Source organism: Acomys minous, assembly GCF_964271855.1.
Source record: "Acomys minous genome assembly, chromosome: 2".
Lineage (NCBI taxonomy): Eukaryota > Metazoa > Chordata > Mammalia > Rodentia > Muridae > Acomys > Acomys minous.
Genome location: NC_140484.1, coordinates 103,530,748 through 103,550,000, shown reverse-complemented (window position 1 = coordinate 103,550,000; position 19,253 = coordinate 103,530,748). Strand labels below are relative to the sequence as shown.

Genomic DNA, 19,253 nt, shown 5'->3' with positions numbered 1-19,253 from the left:
TGTGTCAGGCTTGCCTGGGCGGCTGAGAAGGCTGCCTTTCAGCGTTCCTTTGTGCAGCTAAGACGAGGCTGGAGAAGACAGGGTCTGAGGATGAGACAAGGGAAGCTTGCCTTCCTTATTTCTCGCTCATCCTCTTGGACTCCAGCACCTGGCACTTTTCAGTAATTAGCCTTTTCATAAGTTAGCCTTCATTGGCGTTTAACTGACCAAGTGCCTGATAGCTCTGGGGGGAACTAGGGGAGCTGGTGAGAGTCTTCAGCCTCACCTTCCTTTAATTCTCTGACTATGAAAGCCTGCGAAGCCCGCTCTGCATAGACGGATGCCTTTTTGATCCTTGTTCCTAAAGACTATTTGATCTAATTCTTTCCTTGCCTCTGCCTCAGGACAGCTTCTAGCTGCTCTTAAAAGAGTGGATTTTCATTTTCCTTTAGTATCAAAAATATAAAAAACATCTTTCATTTCCTAATAATGTTAGATTTTTATTGAATGCCTATCAGATAACAGAATTTTCAACATGAAGTACTTTTAACTATTTGAACTTATTTGGTAACAAAGAGAAGTTTCAAATGTCTAGTTTAAGGAAATAGGATTTTTCACTCATGTGCCTGATTTTTCTCTTGTGTTCCAGATCTGAACGTTTCGTCTCTAATCTCATTACCCAGAAGTCTCCTGGAGCTGCTGCACTGCCCCCTGGGGCACTGTCACCGGTGTAGTAAGCCCATGTTTACCTTCGTCTATCCCAAGCTCTTCCCCTTGAGAGAGACTCCGATGGCAGGCCTGCACCAGGGGTAATGAAGCCTACGTTGGCACTGGGGTTAACCTGGGCTGGTGGTGCAGCATGGGAAAGGGGGGTCGTGCACAGAAGGGATGCTGGGTCTGCAGCTTAAAGGGGCTAAATCTGTGGTTCTGAACCTGTGGGCCTTGACCCCCTGGGGTTTCAAACCACCCTTTCACAGGAGTCACCTAAGACGATCTGAAAACACAGATATTTACACTGCAGTTCTTAACAGTAGCAAGATTACAGTTATGAAGTAGCAATGAAATTAATTTTATGGTTGGGGGTCACCACAACATGACGAACCATATTAAAGGTCACAGCATTAGCAAAGTTGAGAATCACTGGGCTAAATGAATTGTGCTCGTTTTCCTTACTACAAGAAAGCCTGCCTGCCCTCCTTAGTTCAGCTTTGGGACATGTACAGAGCTCACAGGCACAGGCACAGCTGCGTGTGATGTTTGGAGTAGGTCGTTCCTCCCAGCTTGACCCCAGGTGCAAGGGAGGGAGCCTTCTGCATAAGGAGGACTCAGCCCTTGTGTTTCCCTGGCATAAGCAAGTATGTGGCCACACTGTGCGCACACATGCACGACTCACTTCTGAGTCTGCCTCTTCCACGGCATTCCCGTGCCACCCTCTATTTCTTGGCAGAGTGTCTTGAATTCATGAAGAATGTTCACTAAGTAAAATCCAGAGAAAGAGACAGTGAAAGGCAGAGCATTGGAAAAGTCCCCTTGTGCCTTGCCTTGGCTTTTCATGGTTGATTTTTTTTTTTCCTTCCTCTTTTGAGACAAAGTCTCAAAACAGGGAAAGAACAGCTCTTTCTCTCTCTGCTGCACTTCCTCTCTCTACCCCCTCTCTTCTCTCTCTCTCTCTCTCTCTCTCTCTCTCTCTCTCTCTCTCTCTGGAGTACCCCTTCCCCCTTTCCTTCTAACCCCCCATGTTCATTTAATAAACTCCCTATCAGACCACATCCAGCTTAAGATTGAATACCTTAAAGATAAGCAAAGGAAAAAGAAGTATGATGCTGTCTTGCTTGTTGGGGTGTTGGGATGAGGAAGTTTCCAGATGGTGGAAGCATTTTACTCCTTGTTGATGCCAGCAAGTGTTTCCATTGTGATCATTTTTTGTTTGAGACAGAATCTTGTTATGTAACAGCCCAGGCTGACTGCAAACACAGGAACTTTCTGCCTCTGCCTCCTGAGGGATGACGGCTCACAGGTGTACACCACCACACCAGCATTGTTGGGGTCATTTTATAGAGCCCTTCCCAAGGTGCTCTACTCTCCTTTTTTTCCTCTTTTCCTGTCTTTTTGTTTCCCCTCTTTCTTCCCAGGGCTGGGAATAGAGCCTACAGCCTTGTGGGTATCCTAGGCAAGATCACACCTCCTGCCCTGTTTTTGTTTCTTAATCTAAGTAGGATAAGAGATAGAAAGCAAAGACTTTGTACTGAGAACTTAGGCAGTCTGCCAAGCTTCTCTGAGCCTCAAAATGGGACAGAACAGTCTGCATTGTTGGCCATAGTTCTGCTTAGCAAGCGAGGAAGGCAAACCCTGGCATGCGGGAGTTATTCAGAAAATGGAGCTACCTTTTCTGTCTCTGCCTGCTCCTCTCCCAAGCTATGCTTATTTCCCCCTTGCCCTGCACAATCCTTCTGATATGTTTAGGCTCCTGTTTAAGCATTTTTGTATTTTTTTTTTTTTTTTTTTTTTTAGTGATTTCTGCATACAGGAAATAAAGCTCTACTCTGAAACTTTTTAATTTGATGCTTGTTCTTGGGAAAAAACAAGCCTCCAATGCAAACTCCTACAGTTTGTTTTACTGTGTACACAATATAGTGTCCAAGGGTTTTCTACACACATGATGTTAGTTGTCTGAGCCTGTCTTACCTGGACATGGTAGCAGATACCACAGGCTGAGGCTCAGACCCCAAGGCTGCCCTCCCCATCTAGAAACACTCACACAACTCCCCCAGCTATCCCACCCCCATGCCCCACCCCCACCCAGCTAGCTTTAATCATGCCTCTCACCAGGGGGCACCAGTTAGGGCTCCAACAGAGTCTCTTCCTTGGTCTTAATTAATGCATTTAAGCAACTCACAGAGTCCAGGGAAAAATTTAAACCAACTTACTATAAAGAACATCACAAGGGATTCATATGCAGGGATGCTCAGAAGAGGCCTGGGGAAGAAATGTGGCGTGTCCTGCCCTCCCCTAGGTATAGATAGGTATGTCATAGCGGAAGCTACGCTGTGGTGTGATTGATTGCTAGTAAACCTGCTGTGGGAATCCAGCAGGTGTGTCTTTCTCAGCATCCACCTTGACCTCTCTGTATGTGTCATTCTTCCCTTTGGGATACATTCTGGACCGCTCTGGAATGAGGAGGGCTTGTTTGTTTGTCTGGTTGGTTGGTTGGTTTTTTAGACAGGTTTCTCTGTGTGGCTGTCCTAGACTCGCTCTGTAGACCAGGCTAGCCTCAAACTCACAGAGATCTGCCTGTCTCTGCCTCCTGAGTGAGGAGGTCCAAAGGCGTGCAACACCACAACTAGCTATGAAGAGAGTCTTAAGACACATTCTGAGATACCGGGGATGGGGCCACTTACAAGGAATTTGGGAGAGATAAAACTGTACCCATAACAATCCCTAGCACATTTGAGATAAGAAAATGAAACAAACAAAAACACCCTGGAAACTTCACTTCTTTTTTGTTATAAACATTTTAAATTTATTCTTCCACAATTTCATGTGTGTGTATGTGTGTATATTGTACTTTGATCATATATACTTCTGTTGTCCTTCTCTTAACCCCTTCCTTCTACTTCCAACCCCCCTTATCGTCCCACATCTTCCTATGTTAATGGCAGTGTGTGTATGTAAGAGAGAGAGAGAGAGACAGACATGCATGCACACACACAGAGAGAGGGAGGGGGGTCCTATTGCATTTAATTGGGATTCTTTGTATAGACATGGGTGGGAGATTATTTACTTGAGGAATGACAACTGAAGAGAGCCCACATCACCTTGAATTATGACTCCCCTTTTCCCAGTAGGCAGTGGCAGGGAGGTGTGGGGTGTCATAAGCCCCTTCCCCATCCGCGATAGAATTTTGATGGGCTCAGTGTTGTACAAGTTTAACCACCACTGCGATGAGTTCATGTGTTTCCTAGCAGTCCTTCCTATCCTCTGGCTCTTACATTCCTTCCACACCCTTTTCCACAATATTCCCTAAGCCTTGGAGGTAGTTATATAGATACTCCACTTAGGGCTTGGCAACCAAGAGTCACTTACTCTCAGCATCCTGACCAATTATAAGTCTCTGCTAACCATCTCCCCCTGGAAACAGAAGCTTCTCTGACCAAGGCTGAAAGCAGCACTAATCTATGGATACAAACATATTTAGTGACAATTTGGCAGTGTGTCACCTCCTCCTTGGGTTCAGTTAATCTTCTAGAGCGGCGCACAGCTCAGAGCAGCACTCGCTTACACTAACCTGCTTGTTATCAAAGATATTGCAGACTCCAGATGAGTAGCCAGAGGGAAGAATTGCACAGGGAAAAGCATGCGGGAAGTGCACTGAACCACCATGCCCTCTGTGGTACACTGCCCTCTAGTACCATGTGCTCCATTTGCTGGAAGCTCTCCAAACACAGGTTTTTAAATTTCTAATATATGTCATAAACATGATAGATTAAGTCATTGGCCACTGGGAACCAACTTACCTCAGCAAGTAAGCTCTCCCCAGATGATGGGTGGGGTGGGGCCAAAAGTGGAAAGTGTACAGTAGTGCACTGGGAGTGACAGTCAGGGTGTTAGCAGGCAGAAGATGCTGAAGAGTGTGGGATCATTGTCAGGAAAGGAATGTGAAGACCACCTGCTGCTCCAGCTTGTTTCACATAGTTCATGCGCTTCTCACAAAATAACTCACTCCATCCACCATGTAAGCCCTGACTTCTTCCTGCACCAGCCCTTTTTTGGTTTTGTTTCCTATAAGCCAGACTAGCTTCCATAGTCCTAGGATTAAAGGCATGAGCCAGACATAGCCCGCGCACCTACAGACACATGGTCTTTGACAGAGAAGTTAAAAAAAAAAAAAAACACTGGAGAGAAGGCAGCATCCTCAACAAATGGAGCTGGTCACACTGGGAGGCTGTGTGTAGTAGAATGTAAGTAGATCCACATTTATCATCCTGCACAAAGCTCAACTCTAAATGGATGAAGGAGCTGAACATAAAGCTACATACCCTAAGACTGGTGGAAGAGATTGTGAGAAATAATCTTAAGCTCATTGGCATGGGAAAAGACTGTGTGAACAGATAATGAGAACAACAGTAAACGGGGACCTATGAGACTGCAGGGGTTTTGTATAACTAAGTGTCAGGCTACAGAATGGGAAAGAGCTTTACCAATTATGCATCCAACAGAAGGTTAATATCTAAAGTAGGAACGGACTTAAAAACTGAGCATCAAAACCATAAATAACCCAATTTAGAAAAGTGGGTTGCACAACTAAACAAAGTTCTCAAGATGAAATGCAAATAGCTGAGAAATACTTGAAGAAGTGTTCAATGCCTTCAGCATCAACTCAAGTACAAATGCTTATCTTGTTTAAATTAGGTATAAACAAAACTTAGAATATACCTCTTTCTAGGCAGAACACATCTCCATCTGCAAACATGAAAGCAGACAGTGTCTGCGATCCCACTGTGTGATGTGGAACAGGTAGAGGCTACATAGCCCCATTTGAAATGAGAGAACATTAGAAGGAAAAATTGGATCCCACATTCTAACAAGTTCAAGCCCCAACGGCGTCCATGATCTGACTGTCTTGGCTCCCTAGCAGGATGACCCCACCCCTCAGGCCTGGTAAGCCTGAGAATTGAGAAGCCAAACTCAGGCTGATCCTTCCCTTCAAACATAACATGCTTGCAGCCAGACACCTCATGAGCCGATTCTGACCCATGGGACCCAAATGTGGGATAGTCCTCCTCCATCTTACTCTCTCTCTCTCCTGTCCACACCAAGATGGCAGCATTTCTGCTGGAGCGACCCACCACTCACACACCTGATCTCTTTGAAGAAGGCTACCCCACCACACCATATTCACCATTTGGTTCAAGAAGGCTTGAGAATTTTCCAAATCTTTAAGGTGTGCTCTACATTGAATTTTCCCGCTTGCCTTCTCTCCTCTTGCATCTTGCTGTAAGCAACAGGGAGGCAGGCAGTGCCATCGGTACCTGGCCTAGAAGCCGCAGATAAGTTACCTCATTATCACCTCTATTGTGCTTTCTGCCTCAGAGAACAGGACTCAGTCAAGGCATCTGCTGCCTCATGACAGAGATCACTCCATGGTTTCCAGGGCCATGTTCCCTCAGCAGGCCCTTCTCTCAGCATTGTGTTCATGATGGCTATGTATCCCTAAGGCAGTAAAAAAGTGCACTCCATCACCCCCATCTTCCTCACCACATCTTCTCCTCTGGCTCTGTCAGTAGCTGTTGCAAGCAGCATAGGCTTTTTTCTATCATGTATCTCAAAGCCTTCCATCCTCTCCTGTTACCCAGCATGAGCACCATTTCTGCATTCCCCGGCTTGCAGCAAGCCACCACTTGGCTGTAGCAGGTTCTCATAGAAATTTTCATTTTCCCCCCAGAGTGAGAGAGAAAGGTTGACTGATTTCAGGGACAATTGTGAAGGGCTGCTACTCAGAGCCTCAGGGTGAGTCAAGAGTGGCTCCTCATATAGGACTTGACGGTGCAGGGTAGCAGCTAGGAGATGCAGGCAGGGCTTCTGTGTCTTAGGGAAAAGGTCTTTATAGCTTTGCTCTTAAGATGAATTGGAAGAGGCTCACCACTGTATGGCGGTGGTGATCTGCTGAGCTCAAAGTCTGTTAATTTAAACATTAATCACATCTTTTAAAAACACCACAACAACATTGAGGCTGATTTGCCTAAACAATCAGGGCCCACAGCCTACGTAGTTTGGCATAAAAGCAGCTGTTACCGGCTCTAAAAGTTTTCATTTAAATCACCAAGGTGTTTGGAAACAACCACCTGCATGGTCCTTCCTGTGATGCTGGGTTAAGTTTTACGGAGCAGATAGTACAAAGTACATTTGGGTTTGGGTGGTTACAAGCTCTGCTTTTCTACTGTTCGGCCCTGAGGGTGCAGTGAAGAGTCAGGAGCTCCAGCTTGCGCGGTGACAGTATGCTCCTCATATTGCTAAGTTCAGTGGTGTACATCAGCACTTCCTGTGGTCCAGTACAACTGTACTTCTCATTTTACTAGGCCGGAGCCTTGAGGTGGAGCTGAGATTTGCACCCTAGCTGTCAGGCTCCAACTCTGCATTTTAATCACTGTATCGCACAGTGAGAACACTGTTGAAATAGTGTTCAGAAATACGAAACCAATGTGCCCTAATACTCTGAGCAAGATATGTATAGCCAAGCATGGTGGTGCACGCCTTTAGTCCCAGCACTCAGGAGGCAGAGGCAGGCGGATCTCTGAGTTTAAGGCCAGCCTGGTCTACAGAACGAGTTCCAGGACAGCCAGGGCTACACAGAGAAACCCTGTCCTGCAAAGAAAAGAAAGAAATGTGCATGTGCATACCTGTATGCATTCACACATACATATATATGTTTTAATACATGACTAAGACATCTGGAAAGATGCCAGTTCAACTGTTGATGTGATCAGCCTCGGAGGGAGGGATTGGGAATTGTGAGGTTTGAGGTGAGGAGGTGCCAAACTACCAAAGGCAGGGTGTTTTATAAGGAAATAAGGTTTATTCTGCTCATAATTACAGAGACTTTAGAGTATTTGGTCAGCTGTGGTGGCATCTCAGTGACACAAGGACATGTGATGAGGAAGAGAAGCAAAAGCTGTGGCAGAAGCCAGCCTTGTCCCTCCATATCCCACAGCTACCAGAACAGGCTCATTCCGTCTGATAGGTGCTGTCTTAGTCACTGTCCTACTGCTGTGAAGAGACACTGTGACCACAGCAATTTCCTGGAAAGGAAAGCACTTAATTGGGGCATGCTTACATTCAGAACTTTAGTCTATTACTGTCATGGTGGGAAGTGTGGCAGCACAAGAGCAGACATGGTGCTGGAGAGGTAGCTGAGAGTTCTGCATCAGGGTCCACAGACAGTAGAAGAGAGAGACGCTGGGCCTGGCCTGAGCATTTGAAACCCCAAAGTGTATCCCTGGTGACACACTCTAACAAGGCCACACCTCCTCGCCCCTGTCAAGTAGTAACACTCCCCCATGGCCACATGTTCAAGTATATGAGCCTACAGGGGCTATTCCTACTCAAACCACCACAAGTGCCATCTGTTGGTGACAGTGAAGCTTCTATACCTTAGGATAGCACCATTTCTTAGAGGTTCTGCCAAGCATGGCATCATACTGGCAGCCATGCTACGACCAATGAACTTCTAGGGACAAGCTACAGCCAGAACATGGTGGGCACACTTGGCGTTTTTAATTTTCAACCCTATATGCACACAGCCAATTGTTTTTACAGTTTTATAAAACAAAATGTGTCTGTGTGTGTGTGTGTGTGTGTGTGATATGTATAAGCATGTGGGATCACATGTGCCACAATATGTATGTGAAAGTCAGAGCACAACTTTGTGAAGTCAATTCTCCCACTTCGACATGGACTCTGGGTATCAATCTTAGATCTGGAGTCCAGCATAGCAAGCCCCTTTATCAGCTGAGCCATGTTGCTGGCCCTAGCAAAAAATGTGATTAATCAGAATGTTTTAAGATATGTTACATAGAAGTAACACAAATGTCATTTGATTTTTGTTAATATAAACATGAACATGTACATATGGGCACGTATGTACATGCAGACACTACATATAAACAATTGTATACTTATTTTTAGAAAGCCTTGCCACAATTACCAAAGAAGATAGAATTTTGTTGAAAATTGATAATGACTTAGAAATTGAACTTTGTTGTTGTTGTTGTTGTTCTTGTTGTTTTTTCTTCCAAGACAGAGTTTCTCTATGTTATCTTGGCTGTCCTGTACTAGCTTTGTAGACCAGGCTGGCCTTGAACTCATAGCGATCCGCCTACCTCGGCCTCCCGAGTGCTGGGGTTAAAGGCATGCGCCACCATGCCCTGATGAAATTGAAACTTCTTAATTGCTAAAACACTAACAGGCCACTGACTCCTTGTAAGAAATACTGTCATGTCCTGTGCATCTCAGAAGGCTCATCCTTGCCTGTACTGATGTGTGCATTCCAGTGGAGCCTGTGGTAGAAGGCAGCATGGTGGCTCTATTGAAGCTGCTGTCAATCTTGGAGTGACACTCTGATCCTCGGAGGGAGTCTTAGTCTTTCCTGCCAGAGTGACAACGTGAGTGCTGCCAACATTAAGGTCCTTGCACCTTGGGATGGGGACCCATTGGTTAGACAGTGTGCAGAACAGTGTACTATTCCCTTCTCCCACTTGCCACTGGTTTACTTTTTAATGATCTCTTCCAGATAGTTCTTCCCTGGTGTAGTCGCTTGTGAAATGGTTTGCATTTCCTTGCCCTCTATTTCATTCACATCACTTCCTTCTATAAAACCAAATATATCAGTAATATGTCATTTGTATGGATGTTTGAGGATTTTTTTACCCTCTAAGAGAAACCTATTTATTAACACCCCCCAAGGTAAAAATACTCTTCAACAGATATTTAAGTTTGTTTTGTTTTCATTCTCCCCAGTATTGGGATGGAACTAGGATCTCCCTTGTGCCAAGCAAGTGCTGGACCACTGAGCTATATCCCCAGCCCTTTTTTCTTTTCATATTTTGAGGCAGGGTCTCATAAGCTGCCCAGACTGGCCTTAAACTTGCTTTTCTCCTGCCTCAGACTCCTGGGTAGCTGGGATCACAGGCCTGTGTCACTGTCCCAGCAGTAACTACACCACCTAATTCTTCTCACTCCCAGAGTCTGGAGCAGCCTCTGGTTTTGCACAGGGATGTTCTCATGAGAAAGTCGCTGTGGCATAAATGTGACGCTATATGATGCTCTGTTAGGTTACTCTTCCACAAGTTATGTGCGTGGGACTTCATCCTATCAGCTCGTATAAATATTATTTTTCCTTTGGCTTGAGTTTTTGAAATGAGTCAAAGATATGCTTTTTATTTTTAATCAGGAAACACATTTACAAGAGAAAATCCCACATTTCTCACGATGCTTGTGGGCTCCAGTCTGTGCCAGCAGCATTGTGATTCGCCTCGTAAGGCATCATCGTAGTTCTGTATTTTTAAACTAGCTCAAATGCTCTTTCTTCTGCCTCAGCTGTAAATACACACAGATTCTAAGTGTGGGTAATGCCTTGTATTCTTTGTACAGGTTGCAGCAGCCTTTCCCAACTGGAGCTATTGCTTAGCTCAGTTTCCCCCCCTAAAACCCTGAAGCCTCTGGGGCCACAGCGAGCACTTATTCACTGTGGTGATGGTAGATTCACCAGTGGACTTGGGACAGCGAGTCCATATAATAAACAGGTGCAGCTAGTTGCTCCCAGAGTCTCTCAGAAGCAGAGAAGTGTGCAGCCTTGCTGTGTCCTTTTAGCACAGATAGAACACCTCCAGGTCACTCGTCCTGCCTGTCCGAGACTTGGCTTCTTTTGCTTAACTCTTAGAAGCTCTGTGGTTACAGCATTAAGGATACTATCCTTGCTATGAAAGAGCTGGATTAGCATAAATATTGTTAAAGCCAAGGCAAGGGCTGAAGAGCTGCTGTAGCAGTTAAACGTGTACAGCTCTTGCAGAGGACCTGAGTTTGATTCCCAGCGCCCATGCTGAACAGTTCACATGCTCCTGTAATTCCAGCTCCAGAGGCATCCAGTGCCTCTAGGCTCTGAGGGCACCAGCACGCACATGCACATATCCACGCACAAACATGTACATACACATAATTTAAACTGAGAAAAAAATCTTAAACAGGAGAGTCCAGTTTATCACATTATACACTTAAGCTCTTTTGTGTCTGAAGTCATTTTACTTGTGACTTATAGAAGAGTTCTAACTGACTTTAATCATTGAGAAGGAAGGGCGGGGACATAGCTCAGAGATACAGTGCGTGCCTAGCATTCTTGAGTCCCTAGATTGTATCACTCCTAGCACTATCAAAAAACAAAAAACAAACAAACAAAAAAAGAAAAACAAAATTATGAGCAATGGAAAATATCTAACAGAAAGCTTATGTAGTTTCCTGCATTAATAAAAATAATTCCATCCAGGCTTTGTGGTTCAGGCTAGGCTACATCTTCTAGGGCCATTGAGTGAATTCAGAGAGAGCCTGAAAAACATAGTTTTCTCAAAATGAAAAGTAGAAAGACAAGTGGAAACAGCAGCTCAGTGGTAGAGCACTTACCTGCCTGTCGTGCACCATGCCTTAAAATCAGTTCCTGGTACCATGGCAGGGTCCCAGTTCAAGGCTCCTAAGCATGAACCACTCCTCCCAGCTCAAATGCTTCTTGTAAATATAGCAGAGGTCATATGGTTCTCCTTATTTAGCTTGTTGGTACATTGATACATTCAGTTATTCCACCACTCTGGTATGATTTTCGGTGTTATTTTTGAGTATTTGTTAATCTATCCTCATGAGAGGTACTAGGTTAGTCTGTAGTATTCTTGGGCTTGGGAGTGGGAAGAATCCTGTCCTCGTGTGTTGGAGACTCTTGTTTTTCTGTAAAGGAAATTGTATTAAAATTCCTTCTTACTTGTCTTTAACTTTTGGCAAGGATTTTTCTAAGAAATCCCATCTGGTAATGGAATATCCTTTAAATTACAAATCCAGCTTCTTCAGCGGCCATACGTTCCATGGGCTGTCCACTTCACCTTGGCAGAGTTCAGTTTTCATCCATCATTTGTGCTCTTCTTCTAGGTTGACAAGTTTATATATTCAAAGTGTTCCTTGTGCCCTTTCAGTAGCCGTGAGATCTCTAGTTACAGTCCTTGTTTCATTTCCGGAAGAATTAGTGTGTTTTCTCTGACTGTCTTGTTAAAGACATCAAATTATTGGCCTTCATGGAAGAGGTTTGTTTTTTTGTTTGTTTGTTTGTTTTTTAAAATCTCATTGCTTCCTTTCTTCCTGTCTCCCTTTGTTTGCTTCCCTGTGGCATTCCATCTCCCTAACCCTGACTGCCTCTACAGTCTGAAGGGCGTTTGGGCATCTCGTCCCTTCATCACAGTGAGTGCATTCCCAGATGCTCTAGTAACACATTAAACACCGAGGCCTAGGTGGAGCTCCCTTGCTGGCCAGCAGCCTGCTGCTTGGTTTCTTTGGCTCGTGTGCTTAGAAGCCAGGTCTCATTCTCTCCAGTTCCCGCGGTACAGCGAGACTCTCAGTGCTTGTATTGCCTCCTAGGAGCTACTCGTGGGGTGATCTCCAGATGGTCCTAGAATTTTATCCTTTGTGGCCCTACAGGCCGTGAGTATTGGTGAGGATGGATTAGGCTCTTCCTTTTCAGACAGCCGTTGAAACCATTTCATGTAAAAGAACACTATTGTTCTTAGGAGGTGGACCTAGAGGCTCAAGGCTCTTAGACTGATTCCGTCCACAGCCTAAAGGTCCTGTCCTTACCAACCTGAACCTTTGCCTTACTGAAAGATACTTTACATCGGCACATTGCCCAGAACTGAGCAGAAGTTGAGGCACAGGTGTGACAGCTAGGGTTGGGACCCCCAGCACCCACATAAAGGTATATGGGCAAGCAAGGCTGTCTGTAATTGTAATCTCCATGGGTGCCTAGAGCAAGTTGAACAGCCAGCCTAGCAGAACTGGTGACTCTAGGTTCAAACGAGGAATCCTGCCTCTGTCTAGGCGGAAAGATGAAAGAAGCTGTACGTGTCAGCCTTTGACCCCACACACTTATGCACACATGTGCATCCCGGACACATTCTATCAGGCACCCACACTACACATGCAGAATATCAAGATACCTTTCCCCGGTGTGGGATTTACTATCTTCTGTAGCCTTCAGCGCATGAGAAAACAGTTCATTTAGGGACCCACAGATGAGACTGGAAGACACTAAGCAGATCTGGGTTTGATTAGTTTATTTGTTCGGTTGTTTTTAAATTCTCTTGATTCAGAGTTGGCCATCTCACCCCACAGACTTTGAACTCACCATGATGCTGTAGCTATTGAATGTTCCAACCACTTGCTCTCCCAGGCCTCGCCATCCACTGGCATTCCATCTGGCACTTGAATGCACATGATCAGCAGTGCTGCTTCAAAGGCAGCCTGTCGAGGGTACTTTCCAGGCGCACAGACAAAGCAGAGATAGCACTGTGTGCTAAACAGGCAGCACAGGTAGTCCTGTGAAAACAATATACGCTCCCCTCCCCTGAAACTGGCTCTCTGGGTGGAAGGAGAAGGCCTCTAAGAGCCTGCACTGTCCAGAGCACATGAGGAGCCCTGGGAACTCATGACTCACCATGCAGAGGTGCCCATGCAGAAGTTTGAGGAGAGCTTCTCTGTGACGTAAGGTCCTTAAGCAGATTCTGAAATGACTTCTGTGAGTACTCTGAATGACTTAGGAGGATAAAGTCCTTCAAATGATGGTGATTTTTACTTTCTTTTTATCTTTTTGTTACTGTTTTGAGACAGGGTCTGACTCTGTAGCCCAGGCTGCCCTGGAATTCATAGCAATTCTCCTGCCTCAACCTCCCAGGTACTGGGAATATTATACTTAGCTGTGCCTTGTATAATGTACTTCAAATTCTTTGGCTGCCTTGTTGGCTTTAGAAGGTGGAAAAGCTTTTTTTCCCTTAGTTGTTAACAGGGATGGTTGTCATAATGGAGGGAGCACACCTGCACACACATGCCTTACCTGCTGCCTGGGCTTGGCTTGAGAACGGCATCTTAGCGTGTCTACAGTGCAATCTGCTATTCATGCCTAGTCACTTGCTCTAACAAAGACTGTCTCCAGTGGGAAGAACCAGACTTCACTCCTGAGCTAACAGCGCTCCTCTCTTCTTCACAACCCCCCAGGAAGACAACTATTGGCTTCGTGGCTTACTGCTGCTCCACCCAGTGTCTGCGGACTTTTGACCTGCTGAGTTGATAAACACAAGAGTCTTAGGAGCACTGCCAGCTCAACACTGCAGCTGCCTGCCATCGCCCAGTGTGTGTGGCGGGGCCAGGAGAGTCCAGCCAGGCAGAACAGACCCTTCCATCCTGCCCTGCCCTGCCCTGCCCTATCCAGTGCGGGTGCGTGCCGAACTCTCTGGAAATGTCCTGATTGGGCTTGACAACTGAAAGGCCTTCACCCTTTCCTCGAGTTGGAATATACCCTCCCCAAATTAAGGACATTTTGTCTTGTGTGTTTTTCTTTTTATGGGAGTGTGTCTCATACATAAACTATTTAGTCAGATGAGCTTCCCCACATCTAATTTAAAGCAAGTTGCAGTTCCCTGAAGAACTCTTAATTTGATAATAGAACCAAATTAACTCTTGGACGACATACCTTTAGTGAGGATCCTCTGTCTTTCTCCAGAGGATTATTTCCCCTTGAGATTATTTTATTCTCCGTGGCCTCTCCATTGGAAACATGTCAACTTCTAGAGTCTCCTATGGCAACCCCAATGGCCTCAGCAGCCTGCACAGCAGGGCAGGGTGCCCGCCCAGGCTGGCACAGCTAGGCTCCTGCAGAGGCACAGCAGGTTCCAGGGCACACGCCCTCTGGAAAGTTCCTGCCTTATTTCTAAGTATTGCAACCTATGAAGACATTTTTAAAGAGGAATTTAAAAACAAAAATGTAGCACTAATTAAATACACTCTTGTTCTAAACTACAGGAAAACAAGTTTTGAAAGGTTCGGGTTTTTTGCTAAGATTTTCTTATATATAATTGGGAAGCGTGAGGCCTCTGATCCTCCACCACGGATGGGACTTCATGTCCTTTACCCTGTGCATGACACTGCCTTCATTTTACATCTGAATTCTCACCAGGAAAACAGAAGGAATGAAGGGGTCCAGCCCACGGTCCACCTCCAGCCTTGCAAAACCCGTGAGCTTTCCCTCGCTCCGCTCACCGGAGAGTCACGCTCTCTGCAGGGGAGTCGAGTTTGCTCTTCCTTTGAAAGGATGGCATCATAATCTGCTTTGCTTCCAGGTGGTCATCTGGTTGCAGTGGAGTGCTTCCATTTTTGGGAGGGGGCAGTAGGGGAATTCTATGTCTTAGTGCTATGATTTATGTAGGATAAGGTTGAAAAGAGAATCAAGAAGGGTTTCTTGGTGGAAAACCTGTTTCCCAAAAGTTTGCTTGATGACATTTTGTAAGCCAGCCTAACTGTAATTCTAGGCTCTAACAGTGCCAAAAATCCTACATAGTTACTGACAAATGTGTGATCTCTTCGCAGTCACACCACCTGCTGCCCGAAAAGCAGACTCTCCAAGTAATGGCAGAGGCAGAAAGCGACCATGCCTGCCAACTGTATCATCACTGTTCCCACTTCCTCCTGTCCCTTTCATAGCTTGCTCTGTTCAGCCTTAATATTTCAAAGGCTGGAGTATAATAGGAAGTGAGGGTCTGGATCAAAAGTGCCATTTCTTTCATCCTTTGGGATAATGGAAGTTTCAACATAACCCTACATGTATATGAGTTGGAGGCAGAAAAATGGGACCTGAAACTTCAGGTATGTGTTTGGCTTAAGGAACTGCTACCTAGCACATGAATGGCAGTAAATACATGGCTATATCTTTTTGTGTCACCCTCTACCATCATATGTCTCAGGTGGAGCTATGGAATGTGCCACTCTGATACTGAGGAACTCTCATCCAGATAAGGCATGGGATACCTTCGTTTAAATTCTTACAAAGGTGCTTCCACTCCAAGCATCCGCTCTCCCTGCCTAGAACACCAGCAGGGGGCGGAGCAGACAGCCTCTAGGCTGTCAGTCTCGGCTTTTGGGTGCAGCATCTGGGCTTCATTGATGAGAAATAGAAACTTACAAGATGGTTTCCCTGATGCTGTTCCGCATGGAGACTTTGTGCTGGACTCGTGGATGTCATTGTCAATCTTTTGGTATTATAAACAAACGTTGTCAACTGGAGAAAACTTGCCTGGATACTGTGTACTCCACTTGTGTCCCAAGCTTTAGAAAAAAAGCAAGACTCTTTTGTGTCTTCCCTCCTTCCCTTCCTCCCTCCCTCCCTTTCCTGGGGATCCTGTCCAGAGCACTGCACATGCTAGGTAAGTACCCTCCTGCTGAGCTATACCTCCAGCCCTGTATGCTGCTTTTTCTGATCAGGTAGACAGATGTTTCATATAATAAGGATGAGATAGATATGTTGTTTAATGATGGTGGTAGTGGTGGTGGTGGGCTGCCTGGAAAATGTAATCAGTTCAGGTAAATTTTCATCTTCAGCTCATGTGTAGTTGATTAAGTGTGCTAATTTAAAAGCTAGGAAACCAGGCACAGTGGCACACACCTGTAATCCCAGCACTCAGGGAGGCAGAGGCAGGTGGGTGTCTGTGAGTTCCCGGCCAGCTTGGTCTACAAAGTGAGTCCAGGACAGCCAAGGCTACACAGAGAAAGCCCCGTCTCCAAAAAATATAAACAACAACAAAAAAGCTAGGACAATCTTTGAAGACAGGTCTTTCTACTTTCTACAATGTATAATAGACCCAAAAAGTCCTTTTTAGTTGATTTTCCACTGGTGCTCTTAAGTATAATTGCTACCATAACAAGTCCTGATTACATTCACATTGTGCAAGTGAAAAATGTATTTTAAATGTATACATATATATTATACATATTTAATTTAAATTTTTGTTTGACAGCTTCATATATTATGTAGTGACTTTTAGTTGTTGACACCCCCAAATTCCCCTTTCTTGTCCCCTTCCCTCTCTGGGTGGAGCTGCTCTTCTCACCAAGTCCCCTTCTAATTTCATGTCTTTCATGCATGACCTACTGAGTGTGATGAGGGTTTCTTGTCCAAGTGTGGGTGGGAGGTTATTCACCTGAGCAAGGGGAACCGCACCTCTGTAGACAACGGCACCTCCTCTGGAACACCCTTTAGCGAGTACCACCTCGGAAGGGCCTGGCTGGCCTCTCCTGCCTCAGTGCTGAAGCACTCGCAGTCGCACTTGTGTAATGCCCTTGTTTCTCAGCCCACTCTGCCTGGCAGCTCAGAATGCTCAACTGGGCTTGGTTTCTCGTCCTCTTCTGGAAACATCTTTTGGTTATTGTCATGAACATTCACTCACTGGAGCCTTTCACACACAACTCACATTTGTCTCACATGGAGTATTTTGAGTTAAAGTGCAGTCTGAGGGGGAAAAAAACCCTTCAGTACAACTTTGCAGACTCCATGTGTAATTTTCTCTAAAATATATATATGTACTTCACAGTCCCGGGGGCCTTTCAAACCAGCTTTAAGATTGTTAATAGTAAAATTAAATTTCTTGAGTTGAAAATTCAGACCTTATTTTGACTATAGATAGCTCAGATGTGATAAATGCTTCAGTGGAAATGAAAACTCTTAAAGTTATGAACACAGATTGCTAATGGAGGGACACCACGCAGCCTCCTGATTACACACTGAGACATAACACACTCTTTTTACATCTGTGTACCTTTGTTTAATGCTGGGCATTAAACACAGGATTTTTATTTTTTGTGATTTCCATCTACCTTGTTTGCCCCAGTGAACCTCTGCTGCATTTCTCTAGGAACTCTAAGCATCTGTCCTTTTCTTTAAGCAGAGAGGATTTAACAAACCCTGAAAATAACCCATGTTTAAACCCAAGTCTGACTAGCTCTATCCAGGAAGTACCTCCCAGTGACATCAGCTAGTAGATCTAAGTGATGCAGTGTCTGTAGGAAAGGGATTGAGCATAGCCCACTGACTGTCATCCTCAGGAAGAGACAGTGCTTCTCAAGCTAAGATGCCCTTTGAAGCATGACTGCATGGTCTTTGTTCTTCAGAGACAGAAAGTGCTGACAGCCAGAGTGGGGGTGGGGCAAAGGGCGGAGCCAATGGAGATAATTTCTACATCACTCAAGGTTTACTGGGTGTTGGTGTGGTTTTTGGTTTTGTCACCCTACAGTAGGGACAGGATTAACCTTTCATCTGCATTAAAGAATATCAGGTTTTGTTTTTCATACTGTTTTATGGGTGTGTGTGTGTGTGTGTGTGTGTGTGTGTGTGTGTGTGTTGGAGCATAGTAATTGTTTAAAATATATTTAGTTTGGTCTAGTATGCTTATGCAATAATTGATATTTATAGGATAGTTGATCTTGAATTACATGACTGCTCAGGGAACATTATATATATATATATATATATATATATATATATATATATATATATATATATATATATATGTCAAGGCCAGTAAAATAGTGGGTGAAAGACATCTGAAAATTATCCATACTACATAAAAGCAAAGAGAAAATTGTCCAGAATCTTAGAACAGCTTTTTCCAGACATTAGCAATTACTAAGATGCACATCAACCCAAGGACTATTGTTTGTTAAGAGAGGCGGGCCTCACCAAACCAGTGAGCTTTGGGGTACAACCTGCCCTGTTGCCATCACTACCACAGAACACAAAACTGAACTGACAGCCATGTGGGAGCCACACAAAGGGGCAGGATGAGGTGAGACTTCTCAGGCCCTCACTTCCAGTTCGATGACACTTGATATGCTTGCCATTTCCAAGATGTCACTGGAAGGTTGTCTTTATTGCACGTGATAGCTTGTCAGGTGTGATGGAGCTTTTCCTTTGTAGCATGCGTCTACTTAAAGTGGTGCATAACCGGATTATTTGGTTTGGTGGTGTGTAATTTCTTCAGTTATTTCTATATTTTGTTTTTTTTAAATAGCAACTTTTTGTTTTCTTTCTATATTTTGAATGTTAGCACCACCTCACACAGGTTACCAAGAAGAGACTTGATACCCTATGAGCATATACAGGGGGAGGGTAATCCCCCTCAGGAACAGTCATAGGGGAGGGGAATAAGGGGAAAATGGGAGGGAGGGAAGAATGGGAGGATACAAGGGATGGGATAACCATTGAGATGTAACAAGAATAAATTAAAAAAAAAAAAGTGGTGCATAACCTGTAGAATTAGCAGTAGTCTGAGAATTTTTAAGGACCGCTGGGGGAATGAGGCAGCCAGAGGGTTTGGGGAAGCTTTGATATTCCCGAGGGTTGGATGGTCATGCACATATGCAGGGTCTTGCATGTCCAGAGGGTCCCACCCTTGCTCAGGAGAGACCTGTTAGCATCCTAAGCACTCACCTCAAGTTGTCTTTAAGGCTCTGTGAAAGCAGTTGGCAAAGCCAAAGGCAGCACTGTCACCTCTGACTACTTGAGTGTTGAAGGATTGTCACTACATGTACTCAGAGCCCTGAGAACACGTGGGGAGACTTGCCGGTTTGGGCAGGGAAGTGTCTGTCCCATCATTAGCGGATCACTAACCTACCAGAGCAGACATGTTAGTGTGCATGTATCCCAAGGA

The 19,253-nt window shown here is 44.9% G+C and overlaps 1 protein-coding gene across 2 annotated transcripts in view; it reads left to right on the top strand.

The window, feature by feature from the left end:
- The window catches only part of LRRC28 (leucine rich repeat containing 28), a 116,849-nt gene extending 102,761 nt beyond the window's left edge, over window positions 1-14,088 (top strand). For both annotated transcript variants that reach the window (XM_084759661.1, XM_084759660.1), the window contains 2 exons: window positions 629-788; window positions 13,774-14,088. In XM_084759661.1, the coding sequence (XP_084615787.1) occupies window positions 629-788; window positions 13,774-13,846 (233 nt within the window). In that variant the 3' untranslated portion in view covers window positions 13,847-14,088. The remainder of the gene's footprint in view (window positions 1-628; window positions 789-13,773) is intronic.
- Window positions 14,089-19,253: the final 5,165 nt, after the last annotated feature.